Source organism: Vulpes vulpes, chromosome 8, assembly GCF_048418805.1.
Source record: "Vulpes vulpes isolate BD-2025 chromosome 8, VulVul3, whole genome shotgun sequence".
Lineage (NCBI taxonomy): Eukaryota > Metazoa > Chordata > Mammalia > Carnivora > Canidae > Vulpes > Vulpes vulpes.
The window spans coordinates 56,513,717-56,537,379 of NC_132787.1; the positions used below are offsets into that span (position 1 = coordinate 56,513,717).

At 39.0% G+C, this 23,663-nt stretch overlaps 1 protein-coding gene across 1 annotated transcript in view; it reads left to right on the forward strand.

The window, feature by feature from the left end:
- Positions 1–23,663, forward strand: part of SPAG17 (sperm associated antigen 17) — a 208,677-nt gene that overhangs the window by 183,800 nt on the left and 1,214 nt on the right. The window contains exons 36-47 of the mRNA XM_072766779.1: positions 28–210; positions 1,172–1,285; positions 2,006–2,051; positions 4,047–4,146; positions 4,361–4,408; positions 7,276–7,375; positions 8,098–8,203; positions 10,374–10,499; positions 14,513–14,649; positions 15,936–16,120; positions 18,047–18,107; positions 21,142–21,286. Of these exons, the coding sequence (XP_072622880.1) occupies positions 28–210; positions 1,172–1,285; positions 2,006–2,051; positions 4,047–4,146; positions 4,361–4,408; positions 7,276–7,375; positions 8,098–8,203; positions 10,374–10,499; positions 14,513–14,649; positions 15,936–16,120; positions 18,047–18,107; positions 21,142–21,286 (1,351 nt within the window). The remainder of the gene's footprint in view (positions 1–27; positions 211–1,171; positions 1,286–2,005; positions 2,052–4,046; positions 4,147–4,360; positions 4,409–7,275; positions 7,376–8,097; positions 8,204–10,373; positions 10,500–14,512; positions 14,650–15,935; positions 16,121–18,046; positions 18,108–21,141; positions 21,287–23,663) is intronic.

Below are 23,663 nucleotides of genomic sequence, written 5' to 3' on the forward strand. Positions count from 1 at the left end.
TGGTTGTCTGCTTTGTTTTGTTAACAGAAAAAAACTCCTGGACCTCCATTTGGCACTCAGATTTGGAAGGGTCTTGACATTGGGTCCAAACAGCTAATAAGTGCCCCAGGCCCTATACTCAATAGCCCTAACGTTCTACAGATGCGTCAGTTCATCCAGCATGAGGTCTTGAAGGATGAGGTGAAACTAAAGTTGCAGATTTCCCTTAAGGTAATGGAAATTCAGGTAACCTGACCCACAAGGATCAGGAACAGGGCAATTATTCCTCTTGGTTTCCTGAGGAACCTGAAATTATGCAATTCTACCAGTATTTATCGAATGCAATACATGAATGTCAATTTTCCAGAGGATGGGAGATTGAGAGGTAGAAAATACTTAATGGCTCCCATCAGGCATATGAAGTATTGAGGCCCCGAGACATTGAAAAGATAAATAACTTTTACATGTGATTGCTATATAGAGTTCTCCTTGTTTCTTACTGTGTGGAAAACTGGTTTAGTGACCTCCAGAAAAAGGTAGAGCTGTTTATTAATCTGATACCTGTCCATGGAAGAAAAGCATTGTTTGGAAGTGGTCTAAGAATTTGTAAATATATAGTCAATTGTATAAGCTATATCTGTAACTATCTCACTGTCTACTTTGCTAACTGCCTCAGAACAGGATCATAGGTGTTTTGTTTATGGTCACATACCCAGCATCTAGCATAGAGCAGGGGACCATTTATTTATGAAAATAGATACTTAGGAAAAAAGTAAAGTATATTTCTCTTGGAAGCAAAGATATAGAAGAAGCCTAAACTTACATTCATAGATAGAATCATAAAGACTATCTCTGGAGAAGACTCTAGAAACCATCTAACCCAAGTCTGTACATTTTGTTGATGAGGATCCTGGAGCATAGAGTTAGAAGCTGGGCCTTTCTGGGGTCCTCATACAGTTCTAATATCTTGTGGCTCTCCAAGCTTTGCCTTTGGACTCTTCAGGTCCTTGCTAATTAATAGAATTAAGAAAAAGGTTTTCCAGATTGCTCGATGGGTAACTGGTTTATTGAGCATTGAGAACTTATATATTCTTACTCTTTTTGTAGTATTTCCAGTTGATGTTGACCATTTTGGTGTCTCTTTCTACCTTATTTCTGTTTTTTATTGATCTGTTTTATTCTGCTGATTTAGGATTATATAAACCATATTCTAAAGAAAGAGGATAAGCTACAGGAAATGACTATTAAAGATTCCAGAACTGAGGAGGAAAGGGGTAATGCTGCAGATCTCCTCAAGCTAGTAATGGTGAGAAAGAAATGTTTCATGTACCAATGTTTTTACTGTTGTTTCAGTACCTCAAGACAAAATATTGCAACTAAAGCTGTTTCTGCCACTTCTATGGAGCATTTTCTCCCTCCTTATAATTTCTTATTTCTGGGAAAATCTGATTCCTCATGTACTGGATTTTCTAAATGCTTTTTAGATTCTTCCTTAAATCGTAAGTAATTCTGAAGCCTCTTAAATAAAAGTTAATATTGTTTTCCTAGAAACTGACATTCATTGAAATGTTGAATGAATTAATGAAATAGGAAGGAGGAAGAAAAAGGAATTTCTACAACTTAAAATGATTTGTGTTTAAAAAAATTTGTTGGGCAGCCTGGGTGGCTCAGCAGTTTAGCGCCACCTTCAGCCCAGAGCATGATGCTGAGGTCCCTGCATCGAGTCCCGCATGGGGCTTCCTGCATAGAGCCTGCTTCTCCCTCTCCCGTGTCTCTGCCTCTCTCTCTCTCTCTCTCTCTCTCTGTTCATGTCTCTCATGAATAAATAAAATCTTTTTAAAAATTTTCTTAAGTGAAAGGAATGGCTATAAAAATATCAAATAAATTGTTATTGGCATTAAAAAAACATTCATTTTATAGTAGTTTCTATAAAAAATCAATTTGAGCACATGAAGAATGCTTTTAAGCAAAGTGAATTTGTATGTAGTATAATCATCCTCATTAAGGAATTCTATCTTTATTTCAGTCATTCCCTAAAATGGAAGAAACTACAAAAAGTCATGTAACTGAAGGTAACTACATTTAATATTTTTCTGCAAAATATTTAAAAATCTTAAATACATTTCTCAGTGATTCCTTCATCTGATAGCAGAGTACCACGTATATATTTCTATTGTCATGTTGGCCATCTTGTATTGTAATGATTTATTTATATATTTTTTCTGCCTAAATTGTGATATCCTCGAAAACCATGACTACCTCCAATTTATCTCTAACTTTCATTTGCTGAATGAAAAAACAGTTGACATTTGATGTTTATGTTAACCTCAGCTTGTATTTCCAACATAGCTAAGATAAGAGAGGGAAACAATCAATCAGCCAACATTCTTTCCCTGACACATACATTCACACATGCACACACACACACACACACACACACACTGAGAGAGAACTTTTGAGCAGCTACAGTTATTACCAAAACCTTGCACTGTTTTATACTATATTTTTAAATTTTATATACATATATATGTATATGTATCTCAAGCAGTCTGAGAAAACATCCTCATTCAAAGCATATTTACTTGAGGAATATACAGCCCCAGCAAACTTAGTTATAGGATTTCATAGGTTCACATAGGTTAGTAGGTTTCATAGGTTCATGTAGGTTCACAACAAGCAAGCAGGCAAGAATTTGGTGGTATGGGATTTTCTTTTCCTTTTCTATTTTGGCCATATGATGAAGGTCAGAAACTGGCAGGAATAGGCTTCATTTACCCCACAAATGTGTTTTATGTGTCCTCCACAGTGTTGACTTGCACAGTTACTTCTGTTTATCTCAATTTTCCATCTTTTGAATGTGACATTACCACATAGTGACATTTGGCTGAAGATGATTAACAGCTGCCCCTTTAGAATGACCATAAACCAAAGAATTGATCACAACCTTCAATTGCCACTCTGTTGTCACTCTTTTACCTGGGCAGCCTATTATATTAGAATTGTCAATTTAGCAAATAAAAATAGGGAAGGCCTAGTTAAATTTGAATTCCACATAAACAACATGTGACCTTTTAGTATAAACATATTCCATGTTAGATTTGGGACATACATATTTGGGACAAAAAAAATTGTTGTTCATCTGAAGTTCAAATTTAACTAGATGCCCTATACTTTATCTGGGACCTATACATTGTAGCATTTAAATTTGTGACATGGAACAATCACTGTAGAGGTAAATGTGCAGGTTGCCTAATAATAAAGGACAAACTAAACATATTTTTCAAACATACACACGAAACAAAATCAAATAGGGTTTCGCATACTTAGAGCTGTCCTTGAAATACTAATAGTGGTAATTTTAAGACAATGCTTCACAAAGTATTTCCCAAAACACTAGTTTATGAAATGGCTGCACCAAAACTGAATTTTATGATAAAATAAGTTTGGATAATCCTTCATATTGCCTTATTTTTTAAAGAGCCACAGTGTAAATTAACTAAGTCCTATAGTAACAAAACATACTTAACCTTGTATAAGTCAGTGTTTCCCAAGCTCATATAACCGTAAAACATGGAACCTTTTAAACTGTTTTATCTTTGTTAACATCTCACTGAGGCCATGTTCAGAGGAATAAGCTCAGAATAAATGCCCAAATTAGTAAGCAGCCATTGTATTACGTTCATATCCTTAGATTCAGATCCTTAGATTTCTTTCTTTCTTTTTTTTTTTTTTTTAGAAAAACAATTTCAACAAAATGGTTGACTTTTTTTTAATGTTTTGGCTGTGAAAAAATTCAATTAGGCAAAGTACTAATTCCCCTAATGCTGTGGATAAATGAGAGGTCACTACATTTTACATTTTAACAATAAGATGTATGTTCTCTCATAGGATATTTTCTAAACATGGCCTGATTTACTATTATATTACACCTTAGGCATGGAGATTCTGGTAGATACTTGGTAGACTAAATATAGGCTCATAGAAGCCCTCTGGAGTAATCAGGCACTGACTGTATGTTATGTCTTCAAAAGTGAGGATAAATAAGTTAAATGTGTCTCTTTTTAAAGTTGCAGCCCACCTAGTCGAATTATTCAAGCAATCTTTGCCTACTGCTCCAGAACATCCACCAAAAACATTTGATAAATATTTCCTTGAAAAGAAATGGAGGTAAGCTGATCCCATAATGTGTTCCAATTAGTGTCAAGCATACAGTGATTGAGGAAATGGAGAAACACAGCATCCTAACTCTGGGCGATGACACCAATGAAGTCTTAGCCTCTCATCTCTGAAACTCCCAACAATTTATCACGCAGTGGAGGTTTTTCTTGTATTGTTTGTAAGCTGAGAACATTCCCTCATACTTTCCTTTCCTTTCCCCCAGGCACACAGCAAAAACAAAGCACTGGAGAGAAAAGTTGGAACAAAAGAGGTAATTCTATCTTGAAGTATAAGTAAGCATGTAAAAAGGCCCAGTTTTGTGGAGTCTCAGAAATTTAGAGTGGGATAGGTTGAAAGGTCCTACCAGCTAGGCTCTCTGCTGTTATTTGAATATCTTCTACATTTTTGCCAAGTGATTACTCAGCTTATGAGTGAGGACATCATTATCTCTAGAGGAAGCACTTTTGACCATTACATAGACCATTACTCCTTTTCACAAGCAAGAAAGTCCTCAGGTACTCTCTGTGCTCTGGTAATTCTAATATACTAATAAATATTCTAGATCTTAATGCAGAGCCTCGTCATAAACATTCAAAGTTCTTATAATTCAGATAAGGAATGTGCTCTAAGCAGTAAGTGCTTTGGTTTCCTTTTATTCCTAGCTGAAGGTGTCACCCCAACAGGAGAGGAAGCCAGATATATTTACTAAGTATATGGTAGTACATATGGTACTATTGCACACATTTGCATAGCTCCTCTCCACAATGACTGGAGGAAGGATGAAGATTCTTCTTCATAAAAATGTCTGAGTTGCCTTGTAGAATGTGTTGGAGAAGTAATGGGATAGGACCCTACATCTTATGGGCCAACCCTATAGTGAAGGTCAAACTAGAAGGTGTGTATTATCTTGTAGAATATTCCTGAAAGGAGTTCTAAGAGACTAATGACAATGATTGTCTACAGGGAAGGAGATTGAGAGGCTTAGAGGATCACGGAAGATGCAGACTTCCTTCTTATTACATATTCTTTAATACTTTCTGAATTATGTGCATATGTTATTCATTCACATTAAAAAATTTTTTTGAAACATTAAAAATTTCAGATTTTAAACTACAGGAAGATAATGGAATACAACAGAAGTTTTTGAAGAAGAAAGTGAAATTCATACTTAGATTTGTGTTATAGAAAGAGAAGTGTTGGTGGCATGGAAAATGAATCTGGGGAGGAGGGTTAACGAATGAGAAAGTTTCCAGGAAATGGAAGGTGATCACCAATGGAAGATGATTCTGTAGAGGAATCAAAAAGGAGAATGAAAAGAGGAATTTGGATTTATTAACTGGGAGATTTCTTTTGTGAGAACAGTTCTAAGAGTATAGGCAATAGGCCACACAACTGCAATAGTCTGAGGAATGAATCAGGTGAGGCAGTAGAGAGAAGATATTTTAATAGGGAATTAAAGTTGTTTGTTTAAGATGATATTTTGATTTGGCCAGTATTTTCTGACAGGCCAGCTAGTGTAAGAGAAAGAGCACTAGTCTCAGAGCCAGTGGGCCTAAAGTCAGTTCCAGTTTGATTACTTACAGATGAATGATGCCAGCTGATTGTTTTAGTTCAGCAAAATTTACCTCAAGAATTCAGTTTTGCTTATCCATATAGTGAGGATCACTGGGCCATCTAATATCAGAAGTATCTTTCAACTCTTGAGAGATAGTTACCCAGTCATGCTGGGTGACTAGCATATGCACTTATGAAGCTCATGGGCTTGGAGGTAGGCAACCTGGGTTTTAATTCAGACTTTACATAACTCTTACTAGTTCTGTGATTTAAAGTAAGTTACTTAACTTTTCCACACCTTGATTTTTTGACTGATAGAATGGGAATAATAATAGTAACTCATAGGGGCACCTGGGTGGCTCAGTCAGCTAAGCATCTGACCTTACCTCAGCTCAGGTCATGATCCCAGGGTCCTGGGATCAAGCCCATCATTGGGCTCCCTACTCATCAAGAGGCTTGCTTCTCCCTCTCCTTCCACCTCTGCCTTTCGCTTCCCCTGCTTGTGTTCTCTCTCTCTCTCTCTTTCTCTCTCTCTCTCTCTGTTAAATAAATAAAAATAAAATCTTTTTTAAAAAGTAACTCATAGAGTTTGTGTAAGATCAGATGTATAAAGTATCTGGCATATAATAAGGATCTAAAAATGAGAACTATCTCAGATAAGATTAGGTTTAGCTACATTTAACAGACACCCCCTGCCACATCAGTACCTTTACAAGAAAGAAGCCTACCTTTCCTGGTGTAAAAGAAGTTAGAAGTAGGCAGTTCATGGTAAGCAGCACCACAACATTGTGAGGAACTCAGATTTCTTCTTTTTATCTTTAATCATGCCTAGCACATGATTTTCATCCTCAAGTTTGCCTCATAGTTGCAAAATCACAGCCGTAGCTGCAGCCATTTCACCCATATTTCAGGAAGTAGGAAAAGAGATGAGATAAGGACAAAGGGAAGCCTCCCTGCTGTGTCAGCCCTCTTTAAAGGTTATCTGGAGTCTTACACAGTGACTTCAGTTTACTTGTCATTGGCCTTCCTACATATAGGAAAGGCTGGGAAGTTTTTAGCTGGTGTATCACCTCCCCAATATAGGGTTCTGATATTGGAAAAACATCTATCAGGGTTATGATTACTTTTATTTTACTGATTACTTTAATCATTGATCACGCTAGTCATAAGCCTTAGGTTTGAGTTTTAGCTTTTATTACCCCTGCTATAAAAAATTATGGAAATCAGCAGAATCAAGCTGGCATTTAAACCTCAGAGAATTGAAAGACAAGCCAAAAAAGGTCAATCATGTGGATTTTAGTCTTTTTGGGATCAACTGTTAAAACCAAACTACCACCTGGCATCATTATTTCCATCTTAAAAGAAAGTCTAATTTCTGAAGTAGGAAAGGTGACTGATTCTAAGGTGTAGAAAATGGACCAATGCAAACTGACCAAAAAAAAAAAAAATTGTCAGATTAGTTCATTCTTATCAATTTCATTGTTGGTGATTTCATTTTCTATGGGATTTAAAGCAAAAACACATGCAAATAACATTTTTAAATATTCTGTGTCTTCTTTTTATTATTATGGAAATATCAACCAGGAAGGAAATTGAAAATACGCAAAATTACCTAAAGGAAATTAGGAACAAAGTCATATCACCCTACTTCAAATCTGAATTGAGCAAGTTATATCAGTCTCAGGTAACTGAATATAATTAACAACGATTGAATATGAGTCTTTATAAAAGTTGATGCAATGCATATGTCATTCCTGATGTTTCTTTCCCACATCAGACCAACTGACTTTACCTTTCATCAAATCCATGTCCTCACAAGCATATGAAAAGACTAATTTCAAGTCTTGCACCTAAGAAGTTCACTGCCAATGTATTACTACCACTCTACCTCTCTGCCTTGCATTATCACTATTAATTACCCTCTCCCATCTCTTTTAAACCCTTTTTTGGGCCCAATTCTCCCTATTTTATCCTCTTATAAATTATACTTTGAAGCTTTTATTCCATTAAAATTTCTGCATCCATCTGCAGCTGAAATAGCACTAAATCATTATGAGTTCTTGGAAACCCGTGGAGACAGAGAACCCCTCTTCTACGAATCCTTGAAACTCTCAAGCAACATGAATGTTTTCATGTGTTTAGAGCTCTCTGTATTGCTATGACTTTTCCAGATGCTGCTAGTAATCAAATGCTGCCTAAGAAGAAGTTATAGGAATGTATGACAGAATGACAAAATCTAGAATGGAGTTAAACAGTCTATTGAAAAACCTTTAGTTTGCAAACTTTCTTTTCATAGCATAAAAAAATGTATACGCTTTCATCATGGCTCATCAACTTAACATTCTTGTGGTGATTGCCATCCAGGCTAGTGTAAATCCAAAGAAGTGTTTTGGTTTTTCCTTTCAGTTTAATTATCTGGACACCCTTTCCAAAAACTTGCCTCCTTTTACAAAGACAGAGGAAGATGCAAACAAAACAGGGCTTCCGAATGCATCTGATGAACTTCATCCAGGTAATATGTTCATGTAGCTCTTATTCCTGTTAATGTGCTAAGTGCAGAATGCCTAATAAAGGCCTCTTAAGATATAACTAGTTCCTACCATCTTTTGTCTCAATCATAGCTAATGATGTAACCTACTGTGACTTGTATATTACAAAGAAAACCAAAATATAAATACAATTTAGTTTTCATCCTGTATGCTTAAAATTTATCTAAAAACATTTAGAAGACCTGGCTAATTTACAAATCAAGGGAGTAATGAAAGGTTGGTGGAGAATAGGTCAAAAATGCAGGCTCAAGTTATCACCTCACATGATATCACACCTAATTATAAGGAGGAAAATATGGCATTTGCCAGCTTAACCAAGTGATCAAACTTCTACCAATTGTGACAGCCTAGATCAGGTGCCTTCTCATATAATGCAATATGAAGTGCCTAGGACCTATGTAGAATTCTTGCCAAAAATCATTAACTTGAATTTAACCATGAGGAAATAATCAGACAAATTCAGAGTGTAGATATTCTATGAAATAACTGTCCTGCACTCTTCAAAAAAAGTCAATGGCATTAAAAGAAAGAAAATGGGATGATTGTTCTATATTAAAAGAGAATAAGGGCACCTGGGTGGCTCAGTTGGTTAAGTGGCTCTTGTTTTGGCTCAGGTTATGATCTCAGGGTTGTGAGATGGAGCCCACATTGGGCTCCCTGCTCAGTGGAGAGTCTGCTTGAGGATTTCTTTCTTTCTCCTTCTGCCCCTCCCCCAACTCGCTCACTCACTCACTCTCTCTTTCTCTGGATGCTGGATTGAGAAAATAAACACCTATAAAAGAGGGATACCTGGGTGGCTCAGTGGTTGAGCATCTGCTTTAGCTCAGGGCATGATTCCCATCTGGGAATCGAGTTCTGCACAGGGCTCTCTGGGAGGAGCCTGCTTCTCCCTATGCCTGTGTCTCCACCTCTCTTCCTGTGTCTCTCATGAATAAATAAAATCTTAAAAAAAAAAGCTATAAAAGATATTTTGGAGCAACTACACAAGTTTGAATAGAGGACTATATGGTTGAGGACATTGTGGAATATCTTTGAGTTTTCCTGGGTGTGATGATGGTGTTATGGATGTGTAGAAAATGTCTCCATTTCAAGAGATGCATGTTGGAGAATTTAGGTGTAAAATGAAATTTAGTACTTCTTTTTAATAAACTAGGTAGCTAAATGACCTAGATAGAGTTTTCTACTGTACAATACCGTATCAGGGGCCCAGCTGCCTGGAATGAGCATAGCCAGAGAAAACATCTGATTACCACAGAATTTGTAAAGCAAAGAGTAAGGCTCTAACAATGACTTAGACACAAAATGGGAGAAATCAGAGATGAAGATTGATGGTGCTGGTGCCCATCTGCTCCCAGGCAGACAATTCTACTCAGTGAAGCTTACTGTCCCCTTGAAAGGGAGCGATGCTATAAGTTTCTTTACAATCCTCCAGGCAACCACCACTATTCAGCCAGAGTGGCCCACATACAAGTTGAAATGTATTTGCATCCTCAGTCCTTGATATATTTATGTTTCTTAAAGATTTATTTATTTATTTGAGCAAGAGAGAGAGAGAGTAAGGGGAGGGGCAAAGGGAGAGAGAGAGAATCTTGAAGCTGACTCTCCGCTGAGCCCAGTCTGCGCTAGTTCCCAGGATCCTGAGATCATGACCTGAGCCAAAACGAAGAGCTGGACGTTCAACCAACTGAGCCACCTGGTAGATTTATCTTATATTTGTTTCATGTTGTACTTCTTAGATACATTTTAATAAAGACCTACATTGTCATAATAACAAATGGATTTAAGATGGAAATTTTTAAAAAAATCACATCTCAGTTACTCTTGCTAGGTAAAAGTAGGCTAAATTACTTGGTCTCTACTTCATAACCCAAACAAGATGATGACTGTGTTATCTTGTATAACAAGCTAACTTGCAGGGAGTGTGTTCTTGGCCAATGCTGTCCTATTCATTAATGGCAAACATTGCATCATATAATAAAGAATCCCTGCCTCTCGATGGCCTTTTTCCATTTGATCTTTCTAAAGACAGGGCTGGGAGAGCACATCATTCATTTTAAGAAGAGTAGAAACATCAGTAGTCCTTGTATCATTGTCCAGAGTATTATTTTATAATATTTCTTTGGGGTTCTCTAGATTGCCAGCAAGATTCAGAACAGGAATCCTTAAGAACAACAGGTCTTCCAAAACTGAAGAATTTTGTGGACATCACAGAGTCTGCTGGCCAGAACCAAACTGAAAATTTAGCAAAACCTATCGACGGTATGGTAGTTATTTATTTATTCTTTCTCAAAACTGAAGATTGTGTCTTTTTGGACTAGGAAAGATGGCACTGGGATCTGAATGTATAGTTGTGGTTACAGAAAAAATTCTAAAGGGTCACAGATCCTGGAGCTAAAGAGCTTTGTAAGGCTTCCTAGCACATCAAAATATCTCAAAAAATATTTTGAGAATGACTAAGTCCCAGATTGAAAGTAGAAAATGGTAAATATATTTTTCTAGATTGTTGCTGTAGTCTATTTCTTTATTAAATTATTTTATTTATTTTAATTAATTTATTGCATAATTTGATGTCATCCCTCATGGATCTGAGAGCTTGCCTTGTTTACTAAAGATCAGGAACCCGGTAGCTTTTTTGGAGCAGCCAGTAATTTGGTATTTGGACTCAGATTTACCTACCATTTTAGTACTTTTTTGATCTGAAGGTGCTAGAAGAGAAACATAGAATGTAGTCTCTATCTTATACAGCACATCATCGCACTGAGGTAGCAGAGATTAAAGTATGGAATAATACAAAGTCATTATAGTACAGGGGAATCACATTACACTGATTTCACTGAAACTAATTCCACTTTATGGTTGTCAGGAAAAAGAAAAACAGTAATTTAAATCCTGTAGGTGAATTTGCACTTCTTCACACCTGTGGACATGGTCCCTATTGAAAGTGAGATGGGGGGCACCTGGGTGGCTCAGCGGTTGAGCATCTGCCTTTGGCTCAGGTGCTGATCCCAGAGTCCTGAGATCGAGTCCCACATCAGGCTCCCTGCAAGGAGCCGGCTTCTCCCTCTGCCTATGTCTCTGCCTCTCTCTCTCTCTCTCTCTGTCCCTCATGAATAAATAAATAAAATCCTTTTAAAAAAGTAAAGTGAAATGGGAGTCTGCCAATAGATCTTAGTTACCTCTTACAGAGGGAGCATCTTGCCACATTTTGGGGTAGCTTGAGGAGTTTACCCTACACGTGACTTTCCTGATTTTAAAGTTATCTCTTGTATAAAGTTTATTCATTTAGTGGACAATTTATGCAATGCCTACTATGTGCCAGGCATGTCCTAGGCACAGAAATGCAGCAGTGTAAAGCCTTATAGAGCTATGCATACTATGGGCAGACCTAGATAATAAATAATTAGAATTAGATAAATTCATATTGCTTATCACAGAGTAAAACCATGTATAATGTATAGAGAGTGTCTTGGGGAGAGAGACAGCATATCATCAGGCAGTTAGGAGGCCCCTCTGGGAAAGAACATGTGAGCTTAGAAGGACTAGAAGAAGCCAGCTGTGCAAACACTGGGGGAGAGGGACACAGCAAGTATGAAGACCTTTAGGGGAGAAGTGGAAAAATGGGTATACAGCTGGAAGAAAATGAACAAAGGAAGAAGTAAAGAAAGGTGAAGTCAGAGGGAGCAGCAGAGATAAGACTGTGTGATGCTGCATAAGGAGCTTGGGATTTTAGTCTATGTGTAGTTTTGATTCAAACACCACTGGAAGGCTGTGAACAGGGAAGGTACATGACTAAGTGTATTTTTAAAAGATTACCCCAGTAGCTGTGTGAATAATAGCTTGTGACAGGGAAAGGGGGAGCAGACAAGTGGAAACAGTGAGGGGGGAGAAAGCCACTGAGGCAGGACATGTGAGCACCTGCAGAGACCTGGTCAAAGCAGTGGAGGCAGGGAAGGTAGGACGCAAATGAACTAGAACCATATGTCCTGGAGGTAGAGGCAATAGGACTCGCTGGTCAACTGGATGTAGGGCAGAGGAACAAGAGAAACCCAGGGCTGTCCCCAGGGTAAGTACTGTGTGACCAGTCTCAAGGCTGAGAATGTGTAGCCATAACAAGTTTCAGGTGGTGCTGATGTTGCTGGTATAGGATCACACTTTGAGAACCATGACCCAAAGGCAAACTCTGAAGTGTGAAAATCAGGAAGAAGAGGATTCACCATGTAGGCATGATCGATCATTAACTCAATCTCCATTGCCTCTCCCCTTCCCAGAGGGTGGAGATGGGGCTGGAAGTTCCAAGCTCCTAATCATGGTTGGCTCTTTCTGGTGAATAACCCCCATTTTGAAACCATCCAGGAGCCCGCCAAGAGTAGCCTCATCAGATCAAAAGACACTGCGATCACCCAGGAAAGTCCACCGCATTTAGGAGCTCTGTGTCAGGAAGCTGGGTTAAAGATGAAATATTAGAACAAAAGATGTTCCTAGCACTCTTATCATCTAGGAAATTCCAAAGGTTTTAGAAGTTCCATGCCAGGAGCCAGGAATCGATATACTGAGACCAGTATATAAATTTTCTGTTATCTCACACTAGTAGAAGGTGCATGTTCCTGGTGGAGTCTTGACTCACTTAGGCATACATTACAGCCCTGGCACTTCTTTCAGTTTCTTGGACAAGTTATTTAACTTCAGTTTCCTCATTTATAATGAGAGAGAGAAAGAGAGAGAGAGAGGGGGAGAGAGAGAGATACTACTATTATTTAGGACTCTTTGATTTGTAACTGAGTGAACTCAAACTTAAATTCACTAAACAGGAAAGTAGCAGGTGGGGCAGGGGAGGGCAGGGGAGAGGGATATGTCTTGGTCTCAGAAGCTCAGAACCACAGAATAGTGGCTATGGTGCTAGCCCAAGGGTGACTGATCCAGACACTCTCACCTTTCAGGAGTGTCCTGTGTCTGATTGCCCCTCTCTCTGGGCATCCTCCCTGCCTCCATCTTGCCCCATCCCTACTTGTCCCCGTTTGGTTTTATCCTCTTCTGCAAAGAACAGACTATATCCCTGTGGCAAGGACCATGACAATAGAGGTCCAAGATTTTGATTTTTCCAGATTCATATCCAGGTAGTCAAGCTGAGATTATTCCTCTTGTCTTCTGTGGAAATATCCTTGTAAAGAACCTGCATTGGCTCTGCATGGGTCATGTGCCATCCTGATGACTGGGGCCAGAGATATTGTAGCAGTGAAAGTTTGTGTGGTAGGAATTTGAGGATGAGGTTGGCAATGGGGAGAGTCCCGAACATACAATAATTATAATTAGCATTTCCCTCAGCTGGTAGGATTTTATGAGGATTCAGTAAGATGCTATATTTAAAAACATACCTGTGATGCTTGCCTGCAGATGGTGGACATTTGAAATTAGTTTATTTGCCTTCCCTGTCTTGGTGGTTTGAATGCATGAAAAGATATTCAAACATGTTGATTTAAAACAATGTTCTTTTTCAACTTCCTGGATATTTGGAGAAATGTATACAGCTGCAACTCTATAAACTACTACTTTTGCTCACTCCTTCACCAAGTTTGGCGATTTGAGGACTTAACTCCCTGGCTTAATTTATCTGTGATTACTAAGCCCCTTTTAAAAAATATTTTATTTATTTATTTGAGAAAGAGAGAGAGAGAGAGAGAGAGAGAACACAAGCTGGAGGGAAAGGCAGAGGGAGAGGGAGAAGCATATTCCCCACAGAGCTGGGAGCCTGACAACCCAAGGCTTGATCTCAGGACCCCGAGATCATGACCTGAGTTGAAGGCAGACACTTAACTGATTGAGCCACCCAAGCTCCCCACTAAGCCACTTTTTAGAAGTGTAAATGTAGTAGTTGAACCCAAAAAATTTAAGATTTCTCTCCCACTGGTTTTAAGAGATCTTTCAGAGTCAGTGTTTATTGTGTTGTACCTTGTTGATTTAATGAAGAGAACCCTGGTCACTCAGCTTCTCAGAATTTGATTTTTCTCATTTACTTAAAAGAGATGATGCTAATGAGACTCTGCCCTGCCCATCTCCTAGGGGTGTTGTGAGAACTGATATTAGATAAAATCTCTTCATAGAATGTAAAGCTGTAACACTAGAATTGATTAAAGGCCTTTATTTCTTTAAATAAGTTCTTTAAAAAGGAAAGAAGAGAAGTTTCCCAAATTGGTTTATGTTCTCATAAACTCTGGTAGGACCTCCGATGTCTTTGAATAAAATGTTCATGTGTCACAATTTAAACCTTCTAACAGACCCAGAATCCTATGAGCCTGTGAAAATTCCAACCCAGTCATTGCTGCAGGATGTCACAGGACAAGCCAGGAAAGAGAAAGTGAGGTTACCACACTACTTGTTGAGTTCCAAGCCCAAGTCTCAACCTCTCACAAAGGTAAAACAGACATGGAAACCAGTGTCCCAGAGCCAGGCAGCATTTTATGTAATCCTGACTCGTTGAAGTTGCTCATTTCCAGCTGCTGGGTACTGCTGTTCACTGTACATGTGAGATCACATCCCTGTGAAGATGTTCAGGTCACACAGAGATGAGAGCTAAGACTGCTTTGCCGGAGTCAGCTCACCCAGGCTCAGGAGGGGAATTTTATGAGCCAGCTCTTAAACCATTGGTAGCTTGAAATCAGCCTGCTGGGGGTTTCGCACCATCAGTAGCAAATGCTACTGATCTGCGTTCTTTTCAGAGAGCCAGTTTACCAGCATACTACTGTCTAAGGGGATCATTGGCCACCCTTCTCATGACTCTTAGGATAAAATGCAAACGACAGCATCATTACAAGCCCTGTTTGGTTCTCTACCCTCATTTTGCCCCATACGCACTTCAGCCTTGTGGGTTTCTCTTGGTTCTCCAGAAGTACCAAGCTCCTTTTTTCTTCAAAACCTCTAAGATTAAGATCCCTTCTCATCTCTGCTGGGGACCCTGCCTTGAGCCTATCAATCTAGTTTAGATAGTCTTTGATACTAGCATGGCACAGTGCTCACTGCCACCACAGAATTTATTGCAATGTCCATGGCTGACTATGTGGTAGGAGCACTTCCAAACTTTGATGTGCATATGGATTACCTGGGGATCTGGTTAGCAGGCAGATTCTGAGTCACTGAGGCCCGAGAACCTCCAGTTCCAACAAGCTCCCAGGCGAGCTCCTTGTGGCTGCTCTGGGGAATATCACAGGCACAGGGCAATGTTTCTCAAAGTCTGATTTCCAGACCAGCAGCATTGGAAGTGCCTGGAAACTTGTAAATGCACATCCATGGACCACATCCCAGGTTTACTGACTGAAAAACTCTGGGGGTAGAATCAGTACATTGGGGCTTACCAAGCTTCCCCGGTGATTCTGACAGAAGCTGAAGAAGTATGCTAATCACTGGTGCCAAGAGCATAAAGTTTAGAACCAGGCAAACTTGACTTTGAACCTTTACTGCACCAGTTATCATTTGAGCAAATGGTGTCTTATAATTCTCTGAATTTGAGCTTCTTTATCCTTAAAACAAAGCCTACAATACTTCTTGCAGTGCTGCTCTAGGATTGCAGGAGACTTTTTGATGCTCATTTATTCCCACAGCCAAGTGGTTACTTTCCTTTGGCAGTTGAGCCTTTTTCTTATCTTGGGAATGTGATATAGAAATCGTTTCCTTTGATTTGACTACTGTTTTCTTCACACAAAGGTGCAGGATTCTGTTGGAGGAAGAGTGAAAACATCCTCTGTTGCATCTGCTGCCATTAATAATGTGAATTCATCCCCTTTTGGTTTCCACCTGATCCCACCATCGGTGAAGTTTGGCGTGCTTAAAGAGGGACACACCTACGCAACCACTGTAAAGCTCAAGAACGTGGGAGTGGACTTCTGCAGGTGAGGCTGAGGCACCAGATGCCTGTGCAGGTCACCTTCTCCTATGCAGGGACTTATCTTTGGCTTACCTCCATCCTTGAATGTTTATTGAACCAAACTTGACTCCTGAATCTTCACAGCATTCATACAATCATTTACTCATGCATTCATTCATTCTTTGCCAGTTCAGTATTTATCAGACTTCAACCATGTGGTGGGTGCTTCTTGGCCCTCCCATGAATTCCTATTCATACTTTGGGAGAAGCGACTCAAGGGCTGATCAACAGTAGCAAAAAGTAAAGGGGAAGTTGTACAAGTGTTACAGTAATTAGTGCACAAAATTCAAAAAGTCTGTTTCTCAAATCCACCACCAACTATAATACCAGCTGACATGTTTGCACTTTCTGACCTAAAAGTGACTTTCATTACATTATTTCTGAATAATTGAGGCAAAAAGGAAAAAAAACCAAACCTGAGTAATTAGGGCCATTTTGCCTCTGAAGATCTAACTTGATCATAACTCACAACCTCTCCTCCTAGTTGAAAATACACTATATATGGCATTCAGTGACAAGAAAAAGAGTCCTTTGTTTCTAGATCAATAAAATTATAGAACTTGTAGAGACAGACCTTAGAGATTATTACAGAGGATCAAAGTAACATGTTTTTAGGTCTTGTAGGCTAGAGCAAGGCTGGATCTCAGATCCCCTGTGGGCCTGTTTGTTTGTGGCATGATGCTTTGTCAGCATGGCTGTGGGTCACTGCTTTGTGCGGGAGTTCAGTCCTTCCCACTGGGTCAGTATATTCTATGTCTATACTAGGCAGCTCCTCGTTACAAAAGTTCCCATATTCTATTTTGAATTAAACTTCAGTGTAATGTGGGGGGGTTTTCCCCACATAAAAAGTGCAATAAATATTTCAGTTGCAGAGTTATGATCAGTGTAAGTGGCAAGTCCTTCCAGTTTGTGATTCTGAACTCGAAAATGGACATCAGACAGAACAAAGCTACACATGCATCCAGTTTAAAAGATCAACATCCCGTTTTGGTTGAGGCAACTACCCAGCTTCAGGAATCACGTGTGTTTCCTCAGAAACAATCAGACCACCAGATCAGACATTATTGAGGTTTTTTTTTTTTTTTTTTTTTTTTGGTTGCTGCCCACAGAATGGGTGGGGAGAAATAGAGAATCAACTTCAAACTAGTGAAACTCATCCACGCAGATCCTATCTACTCAGTATAGAATTTTAGCTTGCAAGATTTCACTCCTCAGCTTGTTAAATTCAGCCACTATAGCACAGGCGGCGAAGTTGATAGTAGAAAGAGCAGGATTAAGGTCAAAAGTGGAGGTAGGCTTTCCCTGGCATTTTAATTTGCTCCAGGTCTTTAACCTTCAGGCAGAACCCACAAACCACAGGCAGGGAAAGAGATCAAGAGGCACCACGTGCAAGCTGGGGCTTTCAAGTTCTCCAATGTTTTCTGAGCCTTTTCTGTTTCTCTTCTCCCCAAACATGCAAGCCCCATACCACGACAGAGCAAGACTGGCTCCCATGCTCCACTGCTTTCCAAAAGAGCCTTTATTCTTCAGCTTAATGATCTGGCACTCAGCATTGGTGTTCACGCTGGCGGCCACGCTGCAGTGCACACACCAGCCAAACATTCACGACCGTCTGCCTGGGCCCAAGCTGCTCGGCAGCATCCAATAACAGAGGGTTGAAACTGGGATTGGAGTCTGTTTGACGCTGATGAAAACTGTTGTTGGAAAGGCAGTTGTGAAATGGCCTCAGATCCCTTTCCCAAGTGACTATTGGGTTCTTCTCCTAATGGTATGGAATCCCCCCTTCCTCCTTTGTAGCAAACATTAACACCTTCCTGATTTTATAACATCCCAGTCTATTCATTGCTTTTTCATTATGGCATAAACTTATTCCCGTCTTTTTCCCTGGTAGATTTAGGGTGAAGCAGCCCCCACCCAGCACAGGACTGAAAGTGACTCACAAACCCGGACCTGTAAGTCCTATGCGCTCTCTGTTGTGTGCGCCCATGTATGTGCATGTCCGTGTGTGCATGTTTCCAGGGAAGTGGGCTAAGTCATTCTATACATTCAGGTTAAATCATGTATAAGTCTCATTTTTTTAGTATCATAAGCAAAAGATTCCTGGTATGAGTACACCATGTGGCTTGACATCGCTGACTGCAGGTAATAGCCATGAGACAAATCCTATGCGTAAATAGTTAAACTTCCAGCTATGGAAACTTTTCTGAAGTTCACTCATTTGTCCCAATACTACAGCCATATACAGTTATATGGAAAAGATGCCTTTTTAAAAATTAAATATGATTTGACATGCACTAGGAGAGCTGATTACCTGAAGATATCCTGTAATAAATTCTTCTGCTAAATGAAAAGTCCCTTGGAAAAATAAATAGTCTATCCTTTGTATTTTATATAAATTTGGCTTGTTCTTTTGCTATTTGCCAGAGAATTTTAATGACATTCTAAGAAATAGTAATATATTAAAGTCATTAGCTGCTTCATGTCTCCAAAGACCTCCGAAAACACCAATTTTAATGTCAACTTGTTCTAACTTTATTTGATACATTTCCCCCCCAAATGGGGTATTTAATAAAAAAAAAATCCCTATATTGCCACTTACTTTAAATTATAATTTCAGAAATGTAGTATCAAGTAAACAAAAGTTTACAAATATATAAATACGCAAAATATATAAAATAGTATAAAAGATATAATAAAATCACACTTGTGAATCTTAACATTCATTCCTTGGTCAGTGCATCATCTTCACATTCCTTCCATTTCATTCAACAAACTCTGAATGCTACTTATAGGGACAGGGTATAAGGGATGTTAAACATGAGTAGACTCTTATGTTGCTCCCAGAGCTGGGCACATAATGGGACTCAAGGTATATAACTAAGTGACTGAATGAAGTGAAGACATCTGGTAGACACATGATTGTTCATCACAGACAGGGACACACATGAACTAATGAGAATACCAGGCAAAGGCATCCACTTCCATAACCAGCACATGGAGTCCATGGAGTCCCAAGATCTTAAAACAGCCACAATTGTACATTGATACAGTAGGGGCAGTTTGATAGGGTGCAAAATCAGTTGGCTTCTTGTGACTGTGCCACCATCAGCTCTGTGAGGTTGTTGGTTAATTAACCCCCTTTACCTTGCTTTCCTCATCTGCAAAAGAAGTTGCTTGGACCTGATAATTTCTTAGTCCTTTTCCAGCCCTAAAATCTTATGGTCTGTAATATGGTAGTTTGCAGGCTGCGATTTCAAACAGAAATATACTTTGGGGTAAGATCCACCAATTCATGAGTACCTCTCTGTCATATTTCATCATTGTACCATGTCAAGATTCCAGAAACTTTGCAACATAATGCAAAAACAAAAATTAAAGCAAGCTCTTCTTCCACTGTTCTGAGAATTTAGCAGATTTTTTTTTTCATTTAAAGTAGGGGTGATGCCAAAAGCCAAAATGACTGTTGGATCAACTTTTGTAGGTACTAAAAACCCAGCATGTATTCTTTGAAGCTCACTCTCTGCTGTTAGTATTTTTTATTTTTTTGACAGTAAGTTTTGGCTCTGCAAAAATATAATCTATAGACTTCTCCATATGTAAATCTAACCACTGTTCAGCTTGGTTTTATGCCAACACTGAATGAATATGCCCAGAGCCTGGGTAGACCTGAGTCGTGGCGGGATGCCAGCTGCCTTGTGCAGAGTGGCGTCATCCCAGCCCCGCCCTCATTGTTGGGCTCCAGGGCGAAGGGCCTGATTCTCAGACATGGAGACTTGGATACCCTCCAGTAAGCAGACCTTCACAAGCACATTGTTGAAAAAGTTGAGACATTTTTCAGTTCTATTATTTATAAACTATACTGAAAAAAATATATATTGATATCTATTTGCTTTCCATGTGGTGGTTTCTGATGTATTTTTTCCAGATAATTGTTCTCAAGTCTGCTTTTTAACCTACCTCCTGGAGAGGCAGTTTAGGAATACAAACAGCTCTTTCTTTCCTGGCCAGTGTTCTCTTTAAGGAACAAGGCAAGAAGCCCATTCCTTGCTGTGTTTCTTCTTCATTATATATCGGGTTTCTTCTTAGTTGGTCCAGACCTCTTCCACGTGGCTTTCAGATCTAAGCAGTCTGGCATTTAAGCTCATTCTGTCTCCCTCTACTGGCTTTGTCACATCACAGGTCCTCCATTAGAAACACTATAAACCATTGTATACATAAACCACATCTTCTTTATCCATTTATCTTTCGATGGACACCGTGGAGTATGAACATTTTTTAAAGTTTTTATTATTTACTAATGATTGAAAAAAGGCTAATTTGATTTAAAAAAAGAAAGAAAGAAACACTATAAACCAAGGGGCAGGACAGGGGAAGTTGTGGGGTTCAGGGACTCTCTTGGTTTACATTTGTCTTTATCCACAAGGATATCCATAGAAACCCACCGCTGGAGCACCTGGGTGGCTCAGTGGTTGAGCATCTGTCTTAAGTTCAGGTCGTGATCCCGGGGTCCTGGGATGGGGTCCTGAGATCAAGTCCCATATCGGGCTCCCCGCAGGGAGCCTGCTTCTCCCTCTGCCTATGTCTCTGCCTCTCTCTCTGTGTCTCTCATGAATAAATAATAATAATAACAACAACAATAATAAAGAAATCCACTGCTAACATTCAAGAAACAGCATAATTATGGGAATTGTAAAAGTGGTGGCAGCATCACCACCAGTGATATACTGGCATTTAGTTTTCTTACACTTCTTCCTAAATAGCACCTGGTTTTCTTCTTCAACAATTTATCTTGGGTCCCATTTGCTCCATGAAATTCTACCTAACTAATCTACAAAGTAACTCCTCTAAATGTCATAACAGTGATCATTCATTAGCGCCATGTTTATATATGAGAAAATAAGATTAAAAAGCTTAGCCCAAATTCATGTTAAAACCAATATTTGAACTCAGATATGTCTGATTCTAAAGGTACATTGTGTCCCGTAGGTGGCGGCTGGTTTGCAAACAGAACTGAAAGTGGAGTTATTTGCCATGGCTGTTGGAGAGGATGGTACCAAGGGATCAACACACATCTCACACAATATTGAGATTATGACTGAGCATGAAGTCCTGTTCTTACCTGTGGAAGCAAATATCCTTTAAAGCTCAACTTAAGTAGTCACAAATAGAGCAAAAATTACATTTGAGCAAGGGGAAATGAGAAGTCAAAATGCTATTCCCTAACTTCCTTGCTCCCGTATTCCATAGCTTCATTAATTCTATTTTTAAGACCATAGAGCTAAATTTCTTAAGATGAAGACTGTGTCTTCATTCATCTTTGTATGCATCTAGCAAAATGCCTGTTACACAGTACACGCATGGTAACTGAGTTGCATAAATGCCAAGGTTAATGGCTATCTATGGGGTATCAGACAATCAGAACGGTTTTGAAAAGCAAATCTTTGTCATCAAAACAAACTTATAATCTTGTTAGGGAACAGAAGATACCTTCTTATTATAAAGGATAAATGGATATTCCTACACATACACACCTTCATATCAGTGTGTCTTACATATGGATACCTACAGAGGTCAAGTAAACTATTATACACAAGGTAATGTATGGAATATTTTATCATATATAAAATGGCCGTTGGATTCTCTCTCAAAAGACTTATAATCTAGAAGCAGAAATAAAGTCTTCACACTTGATTCCTATATTATTCTGTACTCCAGTGACATGAAGCATATAGTACTTTGTGTTATGTATCAATTTGGTATTTGAGCTGGGTCTTATAAAATGCGAAAACTTTTGATGAAAGGAAACTTAAGATAGAAGGAATGAACAAATCCACAGCAAGAAGAGAGCTGTTGGGAAGGGTAGGAAGTTCAATTTGTGGAGAACTTAGGGAGTATTAGGAAACATCATGGGGGAGTTGGTTGGAATCAAGTTGTGGAAGATTTTGAATCCCTGATCAAACGTTATTATATAAGCAAGAGTGAATCATTGAAGATTTCTGATCCAGTAAATGAAATAATATATTTTTGTAAAAATGAATCCAGTGTTACTCTGCTGGATATGTTGAAGAAGAGCATCTGGATACAAATAGAAGCAAAGAACCATTGGAAGGCCACTTCAATAAGCCAAGTGTAAGGACAGGAACTATCATGTCTCAATAGTGAAAGAGACATGGATGGAAAGGTACTTGGCAGGTGGTGGGGATGCTGTAAAATCTGAGGTGGAACGCTTTGATAGAAGGAAGTAAGAAGACAAGAGTTCAACTCCAAGGTTTTGGGCTCAAGTAATGAATCATGCATATGTAGGACTGGGTCTCAACTGGGGAGTTAGAGATGGAGATGTAGTAATTTTAAGCATCATCTACACAAAGGTGACAATTGAAAGTATGGGAAAGGAGCAGAGATTTTGGGTCTGCTTAGGGAGTAGGAGGAGAGGAAGCAGTGGAGACAGAGTAAGCAATTAGAAAACCAAGAAATAGCTCAGAAGCCACGGAAAGAATTTCAAGAAAAACATGGGCATAGTTGACAAATGCATAGAGATGTCAAGAATTCAGATTTAAGTGGGATTGCTAGATTTGGCTGAAGGGAATGGATCAGAAGAGAAAGATTTAAAAATATGAATGAGAGGAAGTAATTGAAGCAGCAGTGTCCAAAGGAGAGAAAGAGGTTAGTCCAGAACAGAGCTGAAGGGCAAGCAAGCGGGTGAAGATGGCTAAGGATCTAGACATTCTGGGGGTGAAGGGGAGATTTAGGAGAACTTGTGTCAGATGACCCTAATTTCAGTAGAAATGGAGCTGAATTCACTTGTTCACTTATTTCAAAGGTGTCACTAATGTGCGAAGAACTGTTCTAGGCACAGTGAACGAGAGACAAAAATGCCTGCCCTCAATGTAGCTTCTTCCAGTGGGAGAAGAGACAGTACACAAAAGAGGTAAAATGTGGACTACAATGGTGCTGATAAGTACAATAGAAAAAAATGAAAAATAGGAAACACGGTACAGGGAATGTTAAGGAAGATTCCAATTTAAAATGGGGTGATCAGAAAGACCTTACTGTGGATGTGATTTTTTTTTTTTTATTTTATATTGATGGCAGGGTTCTTCTGTTAGTAATAGAAGGAACTTAACCAAAGAACCAGTTTTTCCCTCTAGGAATTAAATCAATCTTCATATCCTTTTTACACAGGTGTTTGGATGCTGATCCAGAGCACCTGATCCCTGCTGCTGGTTACAGCAATCAAGTCATTTAGCATTTATGCCAGTACTATCTATTTCCTTACTCATAGATTAAAGGCCATCTATCAGGCACATATAGATGGGGAAGAGAGTTTTATTGAATCTTTTATCTACTTCTAATGTCAATAGTGAGAATTCATTGCCCATTTCCCAAGATCTATCCCTTCCCCACAGAAAAAAGCATGACATCTGGACGTTGATGTGATTTGGGACCTGGTTATGGTGACTGATGGCTCCTCTAGGGAGACTAACCACACAGCAGAGAAGTATACACTG